The following is a 21,882-nucleotide window of genomic DNA, read 5'->3' as shown; positions in this document are numbered from 1 at the left end:
TCTCTTAGAAAGGAAACTTTGTCCATAGGAAGAATGATGAGCCCAGACGTTTGCAATCCCAGACATAAAAGAATGGCAAACATTCTGGTTGCCCCAATATTGGTCCTTTCCATTTAGCTCAGTAATAAAATACCGAACATTAGGTGGGTATTTGTTCAATTAAAAAATATTTTCCAGCCTCTCTTGCAAGAAAGTATGGCCCTATTACTAAGCTTTGACAAAAGGATCTAAGAAGTGGTTTATAGGAATCTTCTGAGATTTCTTCTCCCTCCTCCTCTACCACCTTCTCTTCTTCCTCCTTTTTCTTCTCCTTTTTGACAGGGTCTCATTATTTAACGTACTTCAGAGTGGTCTTGAATTCACTATGTAGACTAGGTGCAAATGCAGTGATCCTCTGTCTTAGCTCTCCAACTTTTGGAATGAGAAATTTTCTTCAAAGAGAATTTTGTCCCGCCCTTCCTTTTTGGCCCTTCTGGGTGAGGTGGTCATTTTTTACAAGTTGGGGGTAGAAATCAAGGGTGTCTGTTGTCAGGGCAACCTGGTGATCCCTGATAGTTGCGGAGCCACGATTTAGGACTATAATCCCTTTACCATTGTTATCTAGGACTTTTCATCTAAGTATTATTTCTTTCAAATAATTTATATCTGTCTTATCTGATTTTGTTTTCTTGCTTGTGTACAAGAGAAACATTGATTCATTATTTGTAACATGTCCCTCCAGGCTTAGAATAATGCTAGGAAAATAGTGATGACTCTTGCAAAGGCAGTGAGTTTTTGCTTTAAGAAAGTATAACATTTTTTTTTTTATTTAAAGAAAAAAGCACATTAAAAAAACAAAGCAGTAAAAGGGTACAAATAATACAGAATTTCAAGAAAAAAAAATACAGTAAGAAATCACTAGTTAATAGTCTTCCTAGAAAGTTGTCCAAATTATAAAATTAAAGCATATAAAGTGGACATTCAGACAGTGATACTGGAGACAGTTCTGTTCAATGATCCAACAAAAGCTCACTAATATGGTTTTCCATCCTACCCACTCAAACATACCTGCGGTTATATCCCTTAGTCCACCTTCCAAGAAAATGTAAAATTTAGAATTCTAAAGAAACTGGAAGGTTATACAAGAGGCAAGTGATATTTAGGGAAATACAGGACTCAGTTCACACAGGATCTTTGTGCCAGTGAGTTGCTGGTAAAGCTCTCCAGCCAGGTAACACGCCACTTCAGCTGCAACTGTGTGTACTGTTTGGCCAATGAGCACCTATTAAGGATGCCATAGCCAGGATTGCCTGGACTTAGCATTTGGGCAAGATGGCCTCCGGCCCTCTCCTCATGCTAACTTTCCTGTCACATAGCAGATTTTTTAAGCCTCCTGGGCACCACAGATTAGAACATGCAGTAACTGGGGACAGTTCTATTGCAACCATCATGCCTAGTGGATATGCGACACAACGCGAAGGGGAGCAGGCTGTCCAGAGAAAGACGCCTCCCCCGCCGCGATCCTCCAGCGAACTTCTCTCCCCCACCTCCCAACGAAGATATTTAAACCCTACTTGGCCAGGCTTTAAAAGGACAGAGACTGAAGTAAAACTTGACCCAAATCACCTACTCTACTCTACTGCGCTCTGGCTACCGCACTCTGGCTACTCCCAGCAGCTAGCTCGCTGCGGTGCAGGAGGATGCGACGCGTCCCCGAGTTGCGCTGGCTCCCGGCGCGGAAGTCCCCAAGTCCTCGGCCGTCCTCGCTCCGGATTCTGCGGTGCACGCAGGCGCAGATCCGCGAGGGAGCCCGCGTGCTCCGCCTCGCTCCGCCCCCGCGTGCGCGCCCCGCCCCCTCAAACTGCGATACGCTGAGAGTCCAACATCCGAGAGAGTTTGGCTCTGGGTAACCCAGGTCGTGTGACCTTTCCCCTCCATTCTGCACCTCTAGCTGCCCGACTGGGTGAGAAGCCGGCGGTTGGGCGCCTTTGTCGCTCCCTCCCGATCCCCGGTCGTCCCCCTCCGGCCCCTCCGTGCTTCTCGTCATGGCGGCCCTCAGCAAGTCCATCCCTCATAACTGCTACGAGATCGGCCACACTTGGAACCCTTCCTGCATGGTTTCCTTCCTACAGATCACTTGGGGCGCCCTGGAGGAGTCCCTGAAGATCTATGCCCCTCTGTACTTGGTGAGACCCGTCAGCCTGCCCTCAAGACGACTTAAGTGGGGAGGCTGGGCCGGGGCCGTCGGCGCCCGGTGGGCCTGCAGGGACTCGTCCGTGCCGGTTTCTCTTTAGGAAAGGCGCACAGCTTTGGGGGAAGGTGGGCGAGTGGCTGGCAGGGGGCGGTCCTGAGGAGCGAGGCCCCCCAGCCCCCCCCTTCTCCCCCGTTTAGAAGAAGGAGGGGGGATTAGAGGTTCAGCTGTCATCTCAATGGCCTGTTGCTAGGGAGAGGATAGGATCCCAACTTTCAGGATTAAGTGTAAAACACTTAAAATCTGAAGTCAGAGACCTGGGTTTTTCTCTCTCCTGCCTTGTGATGGAGAGGTGTTTGTAGGTCAGTGAGGCTATGAGATTGCTTTCATTCTGTCCTCAACTAATCCTGTGATTTTTTTTTTGAATGAGAAAGGGGATATTTCAGCCTGCGCCCTTTGGCCGCAGATCTTGTCTCTGTGAAATGACAGGATTGTGACTTGAGAGTTTTGCATAGCTTTTGCAAGTTTGTGAAATATGCTCCAGATTTAAGATTTTTCGTCATAATTTGAGTCGTTTCAGACTTTGAGTCAGCGAAGATGTTTTAGATCTGATTTAGGTCACCTAAGTCATTTCATTATACATCTTGGCATGTAGGGCAATTAATAGGGTCTGTTGAGAAATATGTATATGTATCAATGAGTTGAGAACCATTAGACAAGTTTGTTCTTAAATGTTCTTGCCTGTAGCTTTTTTTCCTCCATAACTATATCCTTGTTTTTGAACATTCACTATTTGGTCACTAAACTTTATGGTTTCCTTTTATTGCCCCTAGAGTCTGGTGCTTAAGAAGGTGAGGTTCTTTTTTTTTTTTTTTTCTTTCCCTCTTGGTTTTGTGTGTGTGTGTGTGTGTTTCCTAAAAGTTCCTTTCAATATTCAGTGGATGGTGAGTTAATTCATTTTACTGAAATAATAATTTGGATTTATATCCTAACTTGCCTGATGGTGTGTTATGGCAATATCTGTAATGCCACTTAAAAAGTTTGATTAGTTATTACAGAAATCAAGCAGGGGAAGATAGTGACTTTCTCTGAGGTTGCAGAAGCCAGTTTCGTTTTTATGCTATAAAATGATGCTTTTCAGACTTTAATACGTGTTAAAAATCCACTAGGGGTCATGTTAAAATGGGAGTTCTGAATCAGTAGGTGGGGGTGACAGAGGAACTGCATTTCCAAGACTTCTAGGTTTTGGTGACACACTTTGAAGAGTAAAAGTCTGTAGAATAGGAATCAATATAGATTTATTATTGGAATTGGAGATGGCTTCCTTGATTGTCTTCCTTTCCTCATAAATGTTCTAATTTTGTTGTTGTGTTGGGGATTGAGCCCAAGGCCTCTGCATACTAAGCAAGCATTCTGTAGCTGAACTATATCACCATCCCCAGATTTCTTTTTAATTGTAATCTACACAGTGAATTTTGGATATATTTACCTATACAAAAAGACTTTCTAGGCTGGGGATGTAGCTCAATAGTAGAGTGCTTTCTTTGCATGCGCAGATTCCTAGGTTTGATCTCTAGCTCCACAGAGAAAAAGATCCTGTTCTTGACCTCAGAGGATTATGAAGTGGGCGAGAAGAGAGTTTATGCTATTTAATTTTTCCCTTTGAAAATCTGTAGCACATTCGTTCTTTCCTTTATTCAATAAATGTTTGTTGAATGCCTGATATTTGTTCAGTCCCCAGTTTATTAATTACATGTTATCATAGACAGGTTTAGGGGAGCAACAGAATGTGGATTCTACCACTTTTGCCAGGTGGGGAGGGAGTAGAAAAAGAGTTGTATTTTACTGTTATAAGCATCAGTTAGATTAAATACTTCTTGAGGATAACTTTTCCACCTCGTGTGATTTTGTATCTTTTACAGCTGAGTGTTTCAGCTTGGGTCGCTATTCCTCAGTGGTTGTGAACTGAAATTAGCGGGAATTTACTAGCATCTTATTTTAAGGGAAATAGAAAAGATTAGAAAATGTTAAAGCACATTGAAGTTACTGTGTGTAAGCATAATTTCATGATTTTTTTGTTTCAGTTATATATGTGGATGGGGTTACTTAGAATGTATAGCAACGTTATGGCCTTTGTAAGTGTTGGGTAATTGCTGATTAAATGTATGTTTCTAAGTGTCCAGCAGGATACAGGGTGATGTGATGGGAAAAAGTTGGGCTTTTAAAAGGATCAGGGGGTGGCTAGGGATTTAGCTCAGCGGCATAAGCGCCTGCCTTGCAAGCAGGCAGTTGTGGGTTCGATCCCTGGTACCGATAAAAAAGAAAAAAAAAAAAAAAAAAAGAAAAAATTAAAAAAAAAAATAAAAGGATCAGGGATATCTAGATATTAATCTCAGCTTTATCATTTACAAGCTGTTTGACCTTGTTTTTTTCTCTGAGAATGAAATGAAGTAAAATAATGCCTTGAAGACATATTGTATATTTTCTAGTTCATAACAGACTTGAATAATTATGCCTTTTTTCTTCTTCCCCTTCTCAAAGTAAGAGTAAAGTTTGGCCAGAGAAAAATTCTTGGAAAGACAACTTTACTTTGAAGATAAGGATGGACAGATATTGATTCCTGTAGTAGATTGTTTATAGAGTGCTTATTCTTAGTGGAAAGGTGAATTGAAATAGAAACCTATTCTATGTAGATTTCAAAATGGCTTTATAAGAGGAGCATGACATACATTGTCTTAAAGTTTTATGAATAACTTGTTTAATATGTTTAATCTTTTACATCTTTTTTCTTTTTAATCTTTGCACAATTCCAGCTTATTATCCTCATTTCATAGGTAGCAATACTGAATATTAAAGAAATTAAGAGATTTATAAGATTTAGTACTAGTAAGGAAAAAAGGGTTCAGTTTTGGATTTTTTTTTGGATACAAAATCACACTGAAAATCAAGCTAAAGAAACAAAGGATTTTTTTTTTTTGTCTTTTTTGTTTTTATCGGTACCAGGGATCGAACTCACGACTGCCTGCTTGCAAGGCAGGCGCTTATGCCTCTGAGCTAAATCCCCAGCCCCCAACAAAGGATTTTTTGAGTCAAGGGGTTTCAAGAGTCTGGAAGCCCTGGTAATATGTATTGGAAAGACTATTTAGGAGAGAGTACAGTAGGTTCACCAAGTGGTGGAAACAGTCAGAGCTCCTGTGAAATTCCACCTGGCAGTTTATTACCAATGTGATCTTAGGGAAGTTACTTTATCTCTTCATCCCTTAGATTCCTTGCGTTGCACAAGCTAATTGTGTTCGTGTTTTAGGACATGGTGAGGACTTAAACAGGATAATAGTGCATAGAAATGACTGATGACATATATTAGGGCCCTAATAAAGTGGCATTGCTATTGCAGTATTGCATTAATGTAATCTGTACCTCCATCTTCCTTTAGATCAGATAGCTTGTATTCAGTGAGTGCACATTAATTGTTTCAATGAACAAATGACTAATCTTGCAAATAGTGTAGGAGTGAGAAGATACTTTTGTGGTCTGCCAAAGAAAATGAGAAGGGAGTTCTATAGGCATTTTTAGGAAGAATGAATAAAATATTGAGGCATCATGAGGGCTTAAAGTTTCTAGGATTTTAAGTCTCATTAGTGAGTTTTATGGTGCAAAAGAGAAGCAAAGGTACAAAAAGAACAGGTTTATGAGATGAGGATGTGGGAAGGAGCACACAACCCATGGTGGCTGCGCTGTCTCCTTCCACTGGAATATGGAGGGTATGGGGCATATATAACCTTTGAGTGCAGGTGGTGCTTAGGGCAGGCATTGGTGAGGAGCTGATACCAAGCGGTTGCAGTTAAGGCTGAGGAAGAAGCAGGAAGTAGTAAATGTTCCTGCTTTGGCCGTCAGCCACATTAGGCCACCATAACCCTACAGTAATTTGTATTAGGGCAAGAACCTTTCAATTAGTACACTTGTTCATAGAAATGAAGGAATTCTGAAAGGAAGCTAGTTTATGGGAAGATTTTTTATCAGGAGTAGTTTTTGAAGTCTATAAGATGGCTTTTTTCTGTTCCTGTCATGTTTATTCTGTTGTTTAGACATCTGCTCTCGAACTTCTTTTCGTCTTACTACCTGCAATTGTAGTACCTTCTACCTAAGCCATTTTGAAATATAGACATATTGTTCCTGTTGATAGTGAATCTTTGTATTTTCACAATTTGTAAAAAAAAAGATCAATTTATGTGTGTGCGTGTGCATGTGTGCTTTCTTCTTGAGATAAAGTCTCTCTGGGTAGTTTAGGCTAGCTTTGAAGTCACTATGTAGCCTAAGCTGACCTTGAACTCATGGTGATCCTCCTGTCTCAGCCTTCTGCACGCTATTGTTGTAGGTTTTGTAGGTATACTCCACCATGCCTGGCCTATGTGTAGTTTTTAAAAAAATACTCCTGTAGGTTGCTTGTGGTTTACCAAAAAACAAAAAACAAAAAAACAAAAAAACCCCCAAACCTCCTGTATATTTTGTAATATATACTAACAGTTATGAATGTATTGGAGGAAGTTCTATTTTATTTCTTACGTGTTACTGCCACATAGTCAAAGTAAGTGGTACTCTGTGGTACACATTTATTCTACAAATAGTTGTTAAACTGTTTAAAACCTAGAGTACTACTAAAATTGAGAAAAGGTTGTTGTCCTTGATTTTTGTGGCAGATTTTAGAATACCTAATTGTCCATTTGGAAAATAAGAATTTTGTGCTTTCAAATACTTGGGTGCCTCTCCTAAGAAGGGAAACATGTCTACTAACTTCAGATGGTTCTAAGACCTTTTAGTTATCTTTTTCCTAGGGCATCTTCACACTGGGATACTAGCATTTATTCTTAGCTGAGTCCAAAATACATACAATATTTGTACTTTTGGGAAAGAATGATGTAAAAATTCGAGTTTTCATTCACCTTTAGATAGGTAGGTCCTTCTTCATGGTAAGACAATGTTTACTTCATATTTGTTCCCTTTGAGCCATATAATTTAACAAATGTGTAGTTATAATCTAACAAGCCTGTTACAATCTGCCTGTCACATTTTAAAGAATATGTTGATCACCTATAGGCCTTGAATTAATATTTAAGCCAGAATTCATAGGAATTCATAGGAATAAAAAACAATTTCTGGACATTCTGAAGTTATTTGCCAAAACTTGAAAACCACTAATTCTGAAGAAATTAGTTCAATGGGATATGGGGCTAAGTACTTTAGGGTAGTGGTTTAGCATGTTTTTAGAAATAAACAAGAGCAGCCATGTGTCTTTGAGTTTTTGGCAATAGACATTTATGTTTTTTGTTTAAAGAATAAAAAAAGTGACCCTACTGAATAATGAAAAACTTTCGAGACTTATCTGTCTGACTTATTTGACCTTGGGGAGACCATGGAATGCAAATCTGTGCATATTACTTTTTGATTTTGCTTGAGGCCTGGTTTACCCTTGTAAGGGTGTTACTGATTTTGTCTCTGTGTTCCATAATTAAATAATGACTTTTACTTGATTTGTTATCCCTTTGGAGATGGAAAACAATCCTTTGGTCTTTTTTCTTTTAAATAGGGAATTAAATGATTAGTTTTCCTGTTTCCATGCCATTTTAAGTTTGTTGAGCTTGTTTTTTTCATATGTGACTTGTTATTCTTTGACTGTTTTCTGTTGAGTACAAAGTACAACTTTAGCGTATCATTTCTAGTTGAGTGTTGAAGGTTTACTATTGCAGTAAACACTGTCTCAACTCACCCTTTTCATTTTTTTTTTAACTTACTGTTTTTTATAGCATCTTTCTGAGAGTATAATTGACCATATCAGATGTCCTATTATTTTCCTCTTTAGTTACCATAGATCAGGGATAAAAATTAGCAAGTATTAGAAGATAGGCTCTAAATTTTGTTTATCATTTCTGATTTCTGAGTCAGTAGATTCTCACTAAAAAATGTTTGACTTAAAAAAGGCTTAAAAGAACTTCAAATCCTAGTATTTTTCAATGCCAGCATTATATCCTTTGGCATAGTCCTGAGAAAATTCTTTTCAAATCATAAGGAATGATCCTTTATATTGTATTTGGAAAACAGAATACATTTTGGTTAGGAAAGACCCACTTGGAGGAGAGAAAGAACCAAATCCAAACTGATGATTCATGTCAGTTTTTCCATTAGATTGTTTTTATACCCAAATTTCAATTTGGTTTAATTGTAGTACAGATTATTTTGAATAATCAGATCTTATATTTACTACTAAAAATATTATATTCATCATGAATTTTAGATGCTTACAAAGTTTTCAGGGAGTTATTTGATGATATTGATGAAAACATTAACAGACAAGACTGAAATTTGATTAGATTTAGTAATACTTGGCTGGGTTGTTACCAAGTTCTGGGATTCTGGGGACTCCTAGAGATCCTTTCTAGGTTTTTTTTTTTTTTTTTTTTTTTTTTTATCTTGAACAAAGAATTGAACAAAGCAAGCACAGAAGACTGTCATTTTATGTTAATTAAAGTCAGGAAAAGAAACTTGCTCTGCAGAGCAAGTGCGGGCCAGTTAAAAGTAGGAAAAGAAGTAAATGCTGCAGGGTGAGAGCAGACCACTGTGAAAGGGAAAGCATGGAGGTCTCAAGCTTAACTGCCCCATCTGTTGATGTCTCCAAACCTCCTAGGTTCCATCTAGGCTATCCTGTCAAAAACCTGGTTGAGCTCTCATAGGAAGAATTCAGGATTTAGGTACATGCCCTGAATATCTGTGATTGACTGGTCACCTGTTTCTGAGTCAGTAGATTTATCCTTGCCCAGCTCTTTTGCCATGCCCCAACCTGCCTTGGAGGAAAGGGAAAACATAATGGAAGAGGCCATATTTTAGTGGCTTTAGAAAAGCAGGATTCAGAAAGGTAGATATAGATAGTAGATAAGTGAGAGAAATGGCTTGAACAAAGATACAAAGACTAAGATATGGTGTGAATTGGGGAATAGAAGATGGAGTTTGCACATTTTATTTGTTGGGTAGTAGGCAGTCTCTAAAGGTTGCCAACATGGAATGGTGTGCTTGGAATTAGCATATAAAGCTTAATCTAGTGGTGGTTCATAGAACTGTTAGATTTGGTTACTCAACATATAAAGTAAAAGGAAAGTCATGTACAGCTATAAGATTTTAAACCTTTTTGATGTGTCAGGTAGTGCTTTGGAAAAAGTATTTTTGGTGAAATATTGCTTTAGTGCATATTGAATTTTAGCTAATCGCATAATATATAAGTGGAGAATGGCCTGGAGACAATGAAAATCTAGTCCTGCTGTTCCATAGAGAAGGTCAAGCTGGATACTTAAGTAGGTGTTGTAAAAGTAGATGAAAGTTGTGTCTGTGGTAGTGGATTAGGTCAGTGAGAAGAAAATTTAGAAAGATTGGGGTAAAAGTTAAAAAAAAGAAAAAAGAGAAGCTGACAGAGAGGTATGAAGAGACTGAGGAGAGTTGGATTGAGGAAACATCATTGCACAGGTCTGAAGGGACTTTTGGAAGATACTGTTAAGATGAGCAGAAGCTTGATTTTTTTTTTTTTTTTTTATTTAAAGAGAAAAAAAATAAAAAACCAAGTAGTAAAAGGGTACAAATAATACAGAATTTCAAGAGGGAAAAAATATACAGTAAGAAATCACTAGTTAATAGGTTACATATTGTCTTCTTAGAAACAGTTGTCCAAATTATAAAATTAAAGCATATAAAGTGGACATTCATACAGTGAGATTGGAGACAGTTCCGTTCAATGATCCAACAAAAGCTCAGTAATGTGGTTTTCCATCCTACACACTCAAACATACATGCAGTTATATCCCTTAGTCCACCTTCCTTTCCTCTCTTTTTTTTTTACAATAACAATTACACTTTTTGGGTTTTATTACTCCCACAGTTCTTATTACTTTTTTTTTTTGAAGAGAATAAAACCAAATGTGACTAAGCAAAACAGAGTCAGAACAGAAGGATGGGCATAGTACATGATGCAAAAATAGAATACCAGGTGATCAAAAGTGGTTACCATTTGCCTCTTGCTATTTTTAAAATGAGTTGCCTGTATCATCAGGTATAATAGAATTGACCAAAACAGTACAGAACAAGACCAATAAAACCTACACTGGAGACCTTACAGGACTTCAAAAGAAGATAATAGTCAAACCATAATGGGTATCATAGTATATCTTATTGCCTTCAAAAGTGATTGCCTATACCCTCAAACTTGATACTATCAAACAAAATAGAATATAGTAAAATCTGACAGAGCAAGATGGGGAGAGCAATACTGGGGTTCAAGTCAGGTTAATAGGAAAACAAAAAAGTTACTATAATATATCCCGCTATTTTTAAATTTAGTTTTCCCTTAACTGAAAAAAAATGAGAAAAAATAGATTAATTAAAAAAAAGGGGGGGGATTGAGGTAAAAGAGGACATAGTAACAGAACAACGCAGGTCAGAAATGAACAATGTAAGCATCATTGTGTTTCACCACCAGATAATCTAACATAATAGTAGTCACCATAGTGCCTCTTTCCTTGAATTATTTGAGTATAACTTCACATGCTCTAGCATCAAGCATATCAAGACAGTGTGAAGCCATTCAAAAGAATGAAAGAATTGCAGGGTATTTAGAACCAGCTAACAGAAAATGAACAACGGTTTCTTTTTTTTTTTTTTTTTGGTCTTTTTCCTTTTTATTGGTACCAGGGATTGAACTCACGACTGCATGCTTGCAAGGCAGGTACTTATGCTGCTGAGCTAAATCTCCAGCCCCGAACAACGGTTTCTATATTATCTCTTTGCCTATAAAAAATTTTGTTTATACTATCGCATACAATAAAATATAGTAAGATACAACATTTTAAAACCAGTGGAAACAGATGTACAACAGCTTGATGGGACTTCAAAATAAGATGATATTAAATCAGCACTAGCTTTTATGTTGTGTTGTTTTCTTCAAAATAGCTATTCATACTATCACAGATACGAAAATCGAACAACCAAGGTAAAAACCATTGCAATTAATGAGTGAAAACTTTATATGGCTTCAAACCAATATGATTGGGAATCATGATTACCACCTACTTTTATGTATTCTTATCATTTCTTACACTAGGGAACTATTTGGTATTTATACATGTGAGTTTGATTTATTTCACTTATGAGTATAGTCTCAAGCTGTGTCCATTTATTTATAAATGTCTCAATGCGATGATTCTTTATAGCTGAGTAGTACTCCATTGTATAAAAATACCACAACCTTTTTATCCGTTCCTCAGTGGATGGACACTTAGGTTGTTTCCAAGATCTGGCTATTACGAATTGTGCTGCTATAAACATGGGTGTACATGTATCACTGTGGTATGATTCTTTCAGTTCTTCTGGGAATATGCCTAGAAGTGGAATAGCTGGGTCAAATGGGGCTTCCAGTCCAGCTTTCTGAGAAATCTCCAGACTGACCTCCACAATGGTTGCATCAGTCCACACTCCCACCAACAGTGCAGGAGAGTTCCTTTTTCCCCACAGCCTCTCCAGCATTTGTTGTTGTTGGTTTTCTTGATCTTGGCCATTCTTTCAGGAGTGAGATGAAATCTCAGTGGGGTTTTAATTTGCATTTCTCTAATGACTAATGATGATGAACATTTTTTCATATATTTATTTGCCGTTTGTATTTCTTCATCTGAAAATTGTTTATTCATCTCAGATGCCCATTTTTGGATTGGGTCTTTGAATTTTGGGGGTCTGATTTTTTAAATTCTTTATATGTGTTAGACATAAGTCCTTTGTCTGAGGGGCAGTTCACTAAGATTTTTTTCTGAGTTTGTGGGCTTTCTTTTCACTATGCTGGAGATTTCTTTTGATGTGCAGAAATTTTTTAATAAGAGGTGATCCCAATTATTGACTCTGGGAAGTATTTCCCGTGCAGTTTGAGTCTTGTTCATGAATTCTCTACCTTCTCCTATGTCTTCAAGGTTTTTACCCAATTTGTCTTCCAATAGATTTAGTGTTTCTGTTTTAATATTTAGATCTTTGATCCATTTAGGTTTTATTTTAGTTCATGGTGATAGACATGGATCTAGTTTTAGTTTTCGGCATATGGAGAGCTAGTTTTCCAACACCATTTATTAAAGAGACTGTCATTCTTCCAGTGAACATGTTTGGTCCCTTTATTGAAGATAAGGTGGTTGAGTGTGTAGTTGTGGTTGTATCTTCTAATCTATTCCACTGATCTTCAGCTCTGTTTTGGTTCCAGTACCATGTTGATCTTACTACAGTTGCTTTGTTGTATTACTTCAAGTCAGGGATTGTGATACCTCCTGCCTTGCTTTTGCTGCTAAGAACTGACCTTGTTATTCTAGGCCTCTTCTCACTCCAGATGAATTTTAGGAGTGATTTCTCGAGTTCTATGAGGTATGTTGATGGTATTTTTATCGGGATGGCATTGAATCTGTATAAAAGTTTTGGGAGAATGGCCATTTTCACAATATTTATTCTTCCTTTCCATGAGTAAGGAATGTCTTTCCATTTTTTGAGATCGTCTTCCATTTCATTTTTCAGTGTATTATAATTTTCCCCGTATAGGTCTTTCACTTCTTTCGTGAGAGTAATTCCTAAATATTTCATATTTTGGTTGCTAGTGTGAAGGATGTGGCTTCTCTTATTTCTCTCTCTGTGACTTTGTTGTTAGTGTATAGGAATGCTATTGAGTATTGATTTTATATCCAGCTACTTTAATGAATTTATTTATTATTTTTAGGAGTCTTTCAATGGTGTTTTGGGGATCTTCTATATAGAGTATCATGTCATCCGCAAATAATGATAACTTCTTCTTTTCCTATCTTTATACCTTTTATTTCTCTCTCTTGTCTAATTGCTCTGGCTAGTATTTCAAGTACTATATAAATAGGAGTGGTGATAGGGGACATCCTTGTCTTGTGCCTGATTTTAAGGTAAAGGCCTTCGATTTTTTGCCATTTAGTATGATATTGGCTGTTGGTTTGTCATAGACGGCCTTTATTATATTGAGGTAAAGACCATCTATTCCAATATTCTGCAAAGTTTTTATCATAAATGAATGTTGTACCTTATCAAAAGCTTTTTCTGCATCTATAGAGATGATCATGTGATTTTACTGTTGGTTTATTGATATGGTGTATTACATTTATTGATTTACATATACTGAACCATCCCTGCATGCCTAGGATGCATCCCACTTGGTCATGGTGTATGATCTTCTTGATGATTTGCTGCATTCTATTTGCCAATATTTTATTTAGGATTTTTGCATTTGTGTTCATTAGGGAGATTGGTCTGTAGTTTTCTTTTTCAGTTGGGTCCTTCTCAGGTTTTGGTACTAGAGTAATATTTGCTTCTAGGAATGATTTAGGAAGGATTGCTTTCCTTTCAGTTTCATTGAAGAGTTTGAGGAGTGTTAGCAGTAGGTCTTCTTTGTATTTCTTGTAGAATTCTTCAGTGAATCCGTCTGGGCCTGGGCTCTTCTTTGTAGGTAAAGATTTAATTACGTTTTCAATTTCATTAATAGAAATTGGGTTATTCAGCAGTTTTACATCTTCATGACCTAGCTTTGGTACTTCGTATGCTTCTAGGAATCTATTTCCTCTGTGTTATCAAACTTTTGAGAGTAGAGGTTTTCGATATAGGTGTTGTGATATTCTTTTTTTTTTTTTTGTCTTTTTCCTTTTTATCGGTACGGGGATCGAGTTCACGACCGCCTGCTTACACGGCAGGCACTTATTGCCACTGAGCTAAATCCTCAGCCCCTGATGATCTTCTGTATTTCTATAGGGTCTGTAGTAATTTCACCTCTTTCATTCCTTATTGCATGAGTTTGAGCTTTTTTAAATAAGGTTGGCTAGGGATTCGTTGATTTTATTTATTCGTTCAAAGAACCAACTGTTTGTTTCATTGACTTCTTGGATTTTTTTTATTCTCTATTGCATTGATTTCTGCTCTGATTTTTATAATTTCCTCTCTTCTTTTGGCTTTGGGCTTGACTTGCTGTTTTTCTAGATGTTTGATATGTAACATCAAGTTATTTATTTGTATTCGTTCTGTTTTCCTGATGTGGGAACTCAGTGCAATAAATTTTCCTCTGAGGACAGCTATCATTGCATCCCACAGATTCCGGTAAGTTGTATTTGTGTTTTCATTTTCTTGTAGGTATTGTTTAATTTCTTCTTTAATTTCCTCTGTGACCCACTGATTACTCAATAGTGTGTTATTCAGTGTCCATGTGTTTGTGGGATTTTTGCCGTATCTTTTATCATTAATTTCTAATTTCATAGCGCTATGGTCCGATAGCATGCAAGGGGTAATTTCAACCCTTTTGCATTTATTTAAATATGTTCTGCGAATTAATATATGGTCTATTTTAGAGAATGACCCATGTACTGCTGAGAAGAATGTGTATTCTGTTGTTGTTGGGTGGAACACTTTGTATATGTCTATTAAGTCCATTTGTTCACAGGTGTGATTCAGTTCTTTTATTTCTTTGCTGATTTTCTGTCTGGTTGATCTGTCCATTGGTGTCAATGGTGTGTTACGATCTCCTGTTAGAATCGTGTTACTGCTAATTTGGTTTTTCATTTCTGTTAGTACTTGTTTTATATATCTGGTTGCTCTGGAATTTGGTGCATGTATATTTAAAATTGTTATCTCTTCCTCTTGGAGTTTTCCCCTAACCAGTATGTAGTGACCTTTTTTATCCCTTCTGATCATTATCGGCTTGAAGTTCACATTGTCTGCAAACAGAATGGCCACCTCCACTTTTTTTTGGGTTCCTGTTGCATGAATTATTGTTTTTCATCCTTTGACTTTCAATCTGTGAGTATCCTTTTGGGTTCAATGGGTTTCTTGTAGACAACATATGGTTGAATTTTGTTTCTTGAGCCATTCTGCCAGTCTGTTTCTTTTAATTGGTGCATTGAGACCATTTACATTAATGGTTATAACTGTTATATATTGGTTTATTGTTGACATGTTATCTTTCTGCTGTTGCTTCTTTTTCTTTCTGTTCTGTTTAATTGTCTGCTTTGTTTAGTGGTTTTTTTCCTAAATGTATGTAGGATGTCTTTCAGTATTCTTTGCAGGGTTGGCTTGGTTATCATGTAGTTTTTCAGCTGTTCTTTGTTATGGAAGTATCTTATTTCTCCATCGATTTTGAAGGACAGTTTTGCAAGGTACATCAGTCTAGGTTGGAAATCATTTTCCTTTATGATTTGAAATGCTTCACTCCATGCTCTTCTTGACTTTATTGTTTGTGCTGAGAAGTCTGCTGTGATTCTGATAGGTTTTCCTTTATAGGTGATCTGTCTTTTCTCTCTGACAGCTTTTAATATTCTTTTGTTCAATTTCTGGAATGGCCATTATTATGTGTCTGGGTATAGTTTTATTTTGGTTGTGGCTATTTGGAGTTGTATATGCTTCATTGATCTTGATGTCAGTTTCCAATCTCATGTTTGGGAAATTTTCAGCTATTACTTCTCTAAATATCCTCTTGACATCCTTTATGTTGTCCCCTTCTTTTTCATTTATCCCTATCAACCTTATGTTGTTCCTCTTTGCGTCGTCTTGCAGGTGTTGAATTGTTATTTCCTGATTTCTTGTTATTTTTAAAAGATCTTTCCTTTCCTCTTCGCTGGCTGCAATCTTGTCTTCAAGGTCTGAAATTCTATCTTCACATTCATTGAGGTGGTTTTTACAACTTTCAGTGGAGTTTTTGATTTCCTGTATATCTCTTTGCATGTGCTTTATATATTGTTTGTTTTTTAAATTGTTCATCCAGGGATTCTATATTTTTGTTTAGTTCCTCCAGTTTTTAAACCATGTCTTCTTTAGATATGTTCAGCATCTCTTACATTTCTTTTATCATTTTTTCTTTTACCTGAGAGATTATTTCCAGTTTGAATCCCTTTAAGGCTTCCCAGAGTTGCTTCTTTATTTCAGTTACTATTATTTCAGGTATTTCAGGTATGTGGCATGTATTTTCTTCTATGCACATGGCTCCTAGGCTTTCTTGGGATGGGCTGAGGGTTTGAGATTGCATTTTAGTCTTTCGTTTTGTCATTTTCCTATATTTTCGAACTTCAAGTGGTTCCAAGTGAGGGAGAGAGTTCTGCTGGGCTGGGGCGGGGTTCCCGCCTTAGCTTGACTCACTGATTCTGACAGGAAGTCGCAGCCTGGCCCCCAGGCGAGGGAGAGGCTTGAATCTTTTTTTTTTTTTTCCTTTATCAGTACCAGGGATTGAACTCATGGCTGCCTGCTTGCAAGGCAGGTGCTTATGCCACTGAGCTAAATCCCCAGCCCCAAGAGGCTTGAATCTTAACTCTGCCACTTACTAGCTTTGTGACTTTGAGCAAGGCTCTTAACATGTTGTGAATTTAAGTGTCTTTGTCTATCAAATGGGAATAAAATTTAAAAAATTCAGTCAGCTCTTATTATTCTCTGCTTGTAACAGTGTAGCTCTCTTGTAACAGTGTAGCTCAATAAAGTTTTTTATCATGACTACAGAGCCTTTTATGATTTATCTGCTGCTTATTTGATTAGATCTCATACCATTTTCCCCTTACTTCTCTTTTTTTTTTTTGTCTTTTTCGTTTTTATGGGTACCAGGGATTGAACTCGCGACTGCTTGCTTGCAAGGCAGGTGCTTATGCCGCTGAGCTAAATCCCCAGTCCCCCATGCCATCAGATTTAACCTAATCAAACAAAATGAAAGAGAATAAAATCCAACCCAACAAAACAATGAAAATGATATGATTTCCAGGCAGGGATTCACCTCCTGGTGAGGCCCCCCCCAGTCTATGAATGGTGCATACTCTGGAGAGAGGCTTGGGTCTGGCTGTCCCCATTCCAGCAGCGGCCTGTGGATGGCATTGGTCTTCAGGCGGGGATCACCTGGTGAGGCCTGATTTTTTTTTTTTTTTTTTCCCTGCACAGTCTATGAATTGTGCTGACTTCCCTAGATGAAACTTTGAAGTTGCCTTTTGATTATTTATTTATTTATTTTTGGTACTGGGGATTGAATTTGTGACCTCATGCTTGCCAAGCAGATGCTTATTGCCTTTTGATTATTCTTTTTTTTTTTTACTATTAACTTTTATTTTGCTCATTGATATACTCTAAAAGAGTGTTGAGGCTAAGATTTATGTTTTTTTTCTTCATGAAATACAAAAGAATCTGTTTCACTTGGTATACTAGGAATATAGTTGTTAAGTATTTGATGATGTGCCTGAAGTAATCATACTAGTATTGTAAATTGATATTACAAATTGTAATATCAATATGGGGCAGTTTGTTTCCCCATAATTATAATTTAACAGACTAAATAATTGAAGTGAATAGAGATTTTATCTACATTTTCTTGTAACTAGAAAAAGCATTCAGTAAATGTAGTAAAATGAATCTTAAATTGTGTGATTTGTCTGAGGGAGAAAATATAGATGGGAAAGTGCTAGATCTGGTATCATCAAATTTGAGCAGATTGTGTTTACAAGAATGTTATTTTTGGGGCTGGGGATTTAGCTCAGCAGCATAAGCACCTGCCTTGCAAGCAGGCGGTCGTGAATTTGATCCCTGGTACCGATTAAAAAAAAAAAAGAATGTTACTTTTACAGGTGTTTTAAACTTACATTTACTTCTTATGACTTGTCACATTTGTCAGGTTGCTTTGGTTTCTTCATCTCACTAGATCTTTAGAATTTGAATATAGTTGGTCTACATTGGGAGTTTCAGTGTATGATTCTGTGTCTGTTGATGATTTTGGAAGAAGGTTTGTCTTAGTCTTCCTTGATTCTTAAACTTTGGTAAAAAAACAGACAAGTTGATTATGGACTGAAATCTTTACAAACTGTGAGCTCTAAATAAACCTTCCCTTTCTTAACTTTGGCTGTCAGGTATTTTGTGTCAGCAAGGAGAGGAAAGTAACCAACGTGGTTATGAAGTGTAAGAAGTTAAACATCTTTTATAAGATGTTTCTTCTTTTTCTGTGCTTTTTGTTTTTCAGGATTAGCTCTCCTGGTTAGATTGATTTTTCTTTAGGCAGGTGATTAGAGTTATTTTATTAAAAATAGTTAAGGGATTTGATTACTGTCAACTAGTTGATGGATTATTAGACTTTGGAAGGAGTGAATTGAAATGCAGTTTAAATTTTTGAATGCTTTGACTTTTGTGATTGGAATTAAACAATTAAAATTGAATCAGTTGGTACTTTTTAGTCAGGAGAGTCTCCTCACTCATATCTGTGATTTCTTTCCTTACTTAAAATTTCCTTACTTCTCAGGCTTGAGCTGTTAATTTGCTTCTGGTCTGCTTAAGAGTTTCAATTAGTTCAATTCATTAGTCCAATTATTTTTTTATTGAAGAGTCTGGAATAAATATGTACATCTTTATTTTTCATCTGAATAAAGAAACATAATTTTTCATATATTAACATATTTCATTTTAGGGCCCATGATAATTTATAGTTATCTATTGGAAAGATGAATGCTTTATGAAATAGTGTTTTAGTTGGATTTCTAATGTTGCATGATGAATCACACCAGTAAAAAGTGACAAGAATGTGTTTTTAAGACTTCCTGTATTACCAAAGATACTATTACTCAATTTAAAACATGAGTGTAATGTATGTAGGGCTCAATCTGAACATTGTTTTTAATTATATTTTGTCTCAGTAATATATCATAAATATATTTTTTGGTTTATTTGGAAAGTTTTTTTTTTTTTTTTCTGTACCAAGAATCAAACTCAGGACCTTGTGCTTGCCAAGCAGGCGCTATACCATTGAGCTATATCCCTGGCCATAAAGCTTTTCTTAATTCTGTTCAAGTTTGAAAGTATAGGAGAACAAGGATATTATAAGTGAGTTATGCAAGGTTTAATGGCCATCATTGAAACATGATGGTAAAGTTTTATTTTTGAGAGGCATGATTGTAAATAGTAAGGAAATGTGTAAAAGTTTTCTTGTATACTCCCATATATACTGTTAAAGAGTTACTCTTGCTTTTTGCTTTGTTTGTGATTTAAAAAATAAGTTAATTCATTATGTCTAATGTGGCAGCATGATGTGGTACATTAACTTTAATTTAAAAGATAGGACATATAGTGTGATTTTCTCCATTATGAATAGAAGGTAATCCTGCCTTAACTACTTCATGGCTTGCTGTGAGATTCATATGACATAGTACATACACTTTGAAGAGACTTAGAGAATTATAGGTTCCAGGCCAGCTTAGGCAACATAGTGAGACCCTGTCTCAAAAACCAGATAAGATCTTTGTGTGCAGCTCAGCGAGTCAGTGCAGCTCTTGCTTCCTACATGCAAGTGTGTGGGTTTAATCTTTAGTACCAGATAATAAAAAAACTTTGAAAACTTCAAGAAAATACATACCTATTGGTTTGTTTTACTTATTTCTTGTAATTTTCTTATAGATATTTAAATTACGATCTTTTGGCTTATAATTTGAACGTTAAAAATCGTGTCAAGCCAGGCATGGTGGTGCCTATCTTTATGCACTCAGGTTGCATCTTGGGCTGCAGAGACAGGAAGATTGTTGTGAGTTTGAGGCCAGCATGGGCTACAGAGTAAGTTCAAGGCCAGCCTGAAATCTATACTATAGCAAAACCCTGTCCAAAAAAAAAAAAAAAGTAATAATAATCAAGAATCACTTTAGTTGTAGTGTATTAGGAATCTTTCAAGAATAGAACCTATTAGATGTGTGTATATATAATTGGTCTTCTGTCTACAGGCTTTTTGTCTGTGGTTTCATCCAATTCTGGATTGAAAATACAGTCTCTGGATTTTATATCCATGGGAGTCTTTGAAACCAAAACTTTGTAGATAATGAGAGATGACTGTGTTTATATAAATTGAAGAACTGACTCACAATTATGGAGCCTGAGAAGTGTCTTTGTCCATAATTGGCAGGCTGGAGATCCAGAAGGGCCAATTGTGTAGTTCTCATCCAAGTCTGAAGGCTTGAGAATTAGGAAGGCAAATGGTGTACTAATCTGAAAGCCAGAGGACATTCTGCTAGAGTGACCTTAGGTCTGCTAGGCCTCACTAGGTCCGATAGTGCCAAAGGTTGAGGATCAAGCCATTGACATGTGGCCCTTGGGGAAATAGTTAACATCCAAACTATAATAAATATATAAAAGTTCAGTTTGTTTTTAAAGCAGTTGTTTTCACTCAATAAGGAGGTAGTTTTACCTCCTAGGAGATGTTTAGAGGCATGTCTGGAGGCATTTGGTTGATACATTCAGGGCATGCTACTGACAAAAGTAGAGGTTAGGAATGCTGCTGAAAATCTTATAATGCATAGGACAGCCACCCCGAGCAACAAATTATCTTGCTCCAGATGTCAGTAATGCTGAAGTTGAGAGACCTTGCTTCAAGTAATTTATTTGCTAGTAATTGTTTTAATATATTAAAATAAATGCATAAAAATTAAATACGTAAAATATACTCTTACCATGAACTACTTTTTTCCCAAAGAAACAATGTTTGTCAGATTCTCTAGAAACGGCGTTTTAGAAATGTAAAGCTCTGGTGCTAACAAGAATGCTGGTTTACAGTTTGATGCTAATGAGGCTAACATAATGAGTTAGCCCCTTTGAGGACCAGTTAGTTTTGTTTCAGTTCATGGCTAAATACTGCAGCCTCAATACTAGTAAACTGGCTCTTTGAAAATGTGTGACATTAATCATATGAGCTAGCAGAAAAGGGAATAACTAGGGAAGTATAATTGAGTAAAATAAAATGCATATAATTGATGGGTATTTAATAGTGATATTCTTTCTTATAAAGAGAAACTTTTAGCTGAGTGTCATTGCATATACCTATAGTCTCAGATTCCTGAGAGACTGAAGCAGGAAGATTGCTTGATGCCAGCATTGGCAACATAATAGGACTCTGACTTAAAAGAACTATGTACTGAACCTTAGGCCTTACATATGCTAGGGAAGTATCTACCATTGAGCTACATTCCCAGCCTGTAGACTCTGTCTCAAAAACAAAAACAACAGCACAAACAAAGGAAAAAAAAAAAAAAACCTTAAAATTGGAAGCCTGACATGATTTTGTAATTCTTTTCAGTCTTTAGCTTTTGTATTAAACTAATCTCCATGTTTTTGCTTTTCATAAGCAGTTCTCTTTCTTGATCCATACTTGGTAGTACCTATAAACCAAAAATTGGCGTATGTTTTTTTCTAGAAACTGTATTGTCTTATAATTTTTAAATTTAGTTCTGTGAGCCATCTTAGATTAGCTTTTGTTTGCAATATGAGACAAAAATCACAATTATTATTTTTTCTTCCCATAGAGGTATCTTAATTCTTCTATCATCACACTTACTTTTTAGAAAATACTTTATTTTAGAAGTGGAGTAAAGGAACCCTTTTGTCATTTGATTTAACTTCTTTATAAAGTCTGAAGCACATCTAAACAAGGCTCTTTAATAGAAATAGTTGTACAATTAAGATTAAACATCAGATTATATTGTATTTTGTTATTTCTGTTACCTATTCATATTTTCTATTATAATTAATCCTTTCTTATATTTATTTCCTTCTCTTGGTATTATACTCTATAGTATAATATACTATAATATATACTCTATAGTATAATACTCTATAGTATAATATACTATAGTATATACTCTAGTACTATACTGTAC

At 36.4% G+C, this 21,882-nt stretch overlaps 1 protein-coding gene across 1 annotated transcript in view; it reads left to right on the top strand.

Annotated features, from left to right (window-relative positions):
- The first annotated feature begins 1,836 nt into the window (after positions 1-1,836).
- The window catches only part of Tmem135 (transmembrane protein 135), a 271,301-nt gene continuing 251,255 nt past the window's right edge, over positions 1,837-21,882 (top strand). The window contains exon 1 of the mRNA XM_063256292.1: positions 1,837-2,165. Within this exon, the coding sequence (XP_063112362.1) occupies positions 2,025-2,165 (141 nt within the window). The 5' untranslated portion in view covers positions 1,837-2,024. The remainder of the gene's footprint in view (positions 2,166-21,882) is intronic.

This window comes from Cavia porcellus, unplaced genomic scaffold (assembly GCF_034190915.1).
Source record: "Cavia porcellus strain 051 isolate PalLab524CR breed Dunkin Hartley unplaced genomic scaffold, mCavPor4.1 scaffold_9, whole genome shotgun sequence".
Classification (NCBI taxonomy): Eukaryota; Metazoa; Chordata; class Mammalia; order Rodentia; family Caviidae; genus Cavia; species Cavia porcellus.
The sequence above is the reverse complement of the archived record's forward strand: the minus strand, read 5'-3'. Positions and strand labels throughout refer to the sequence as shown.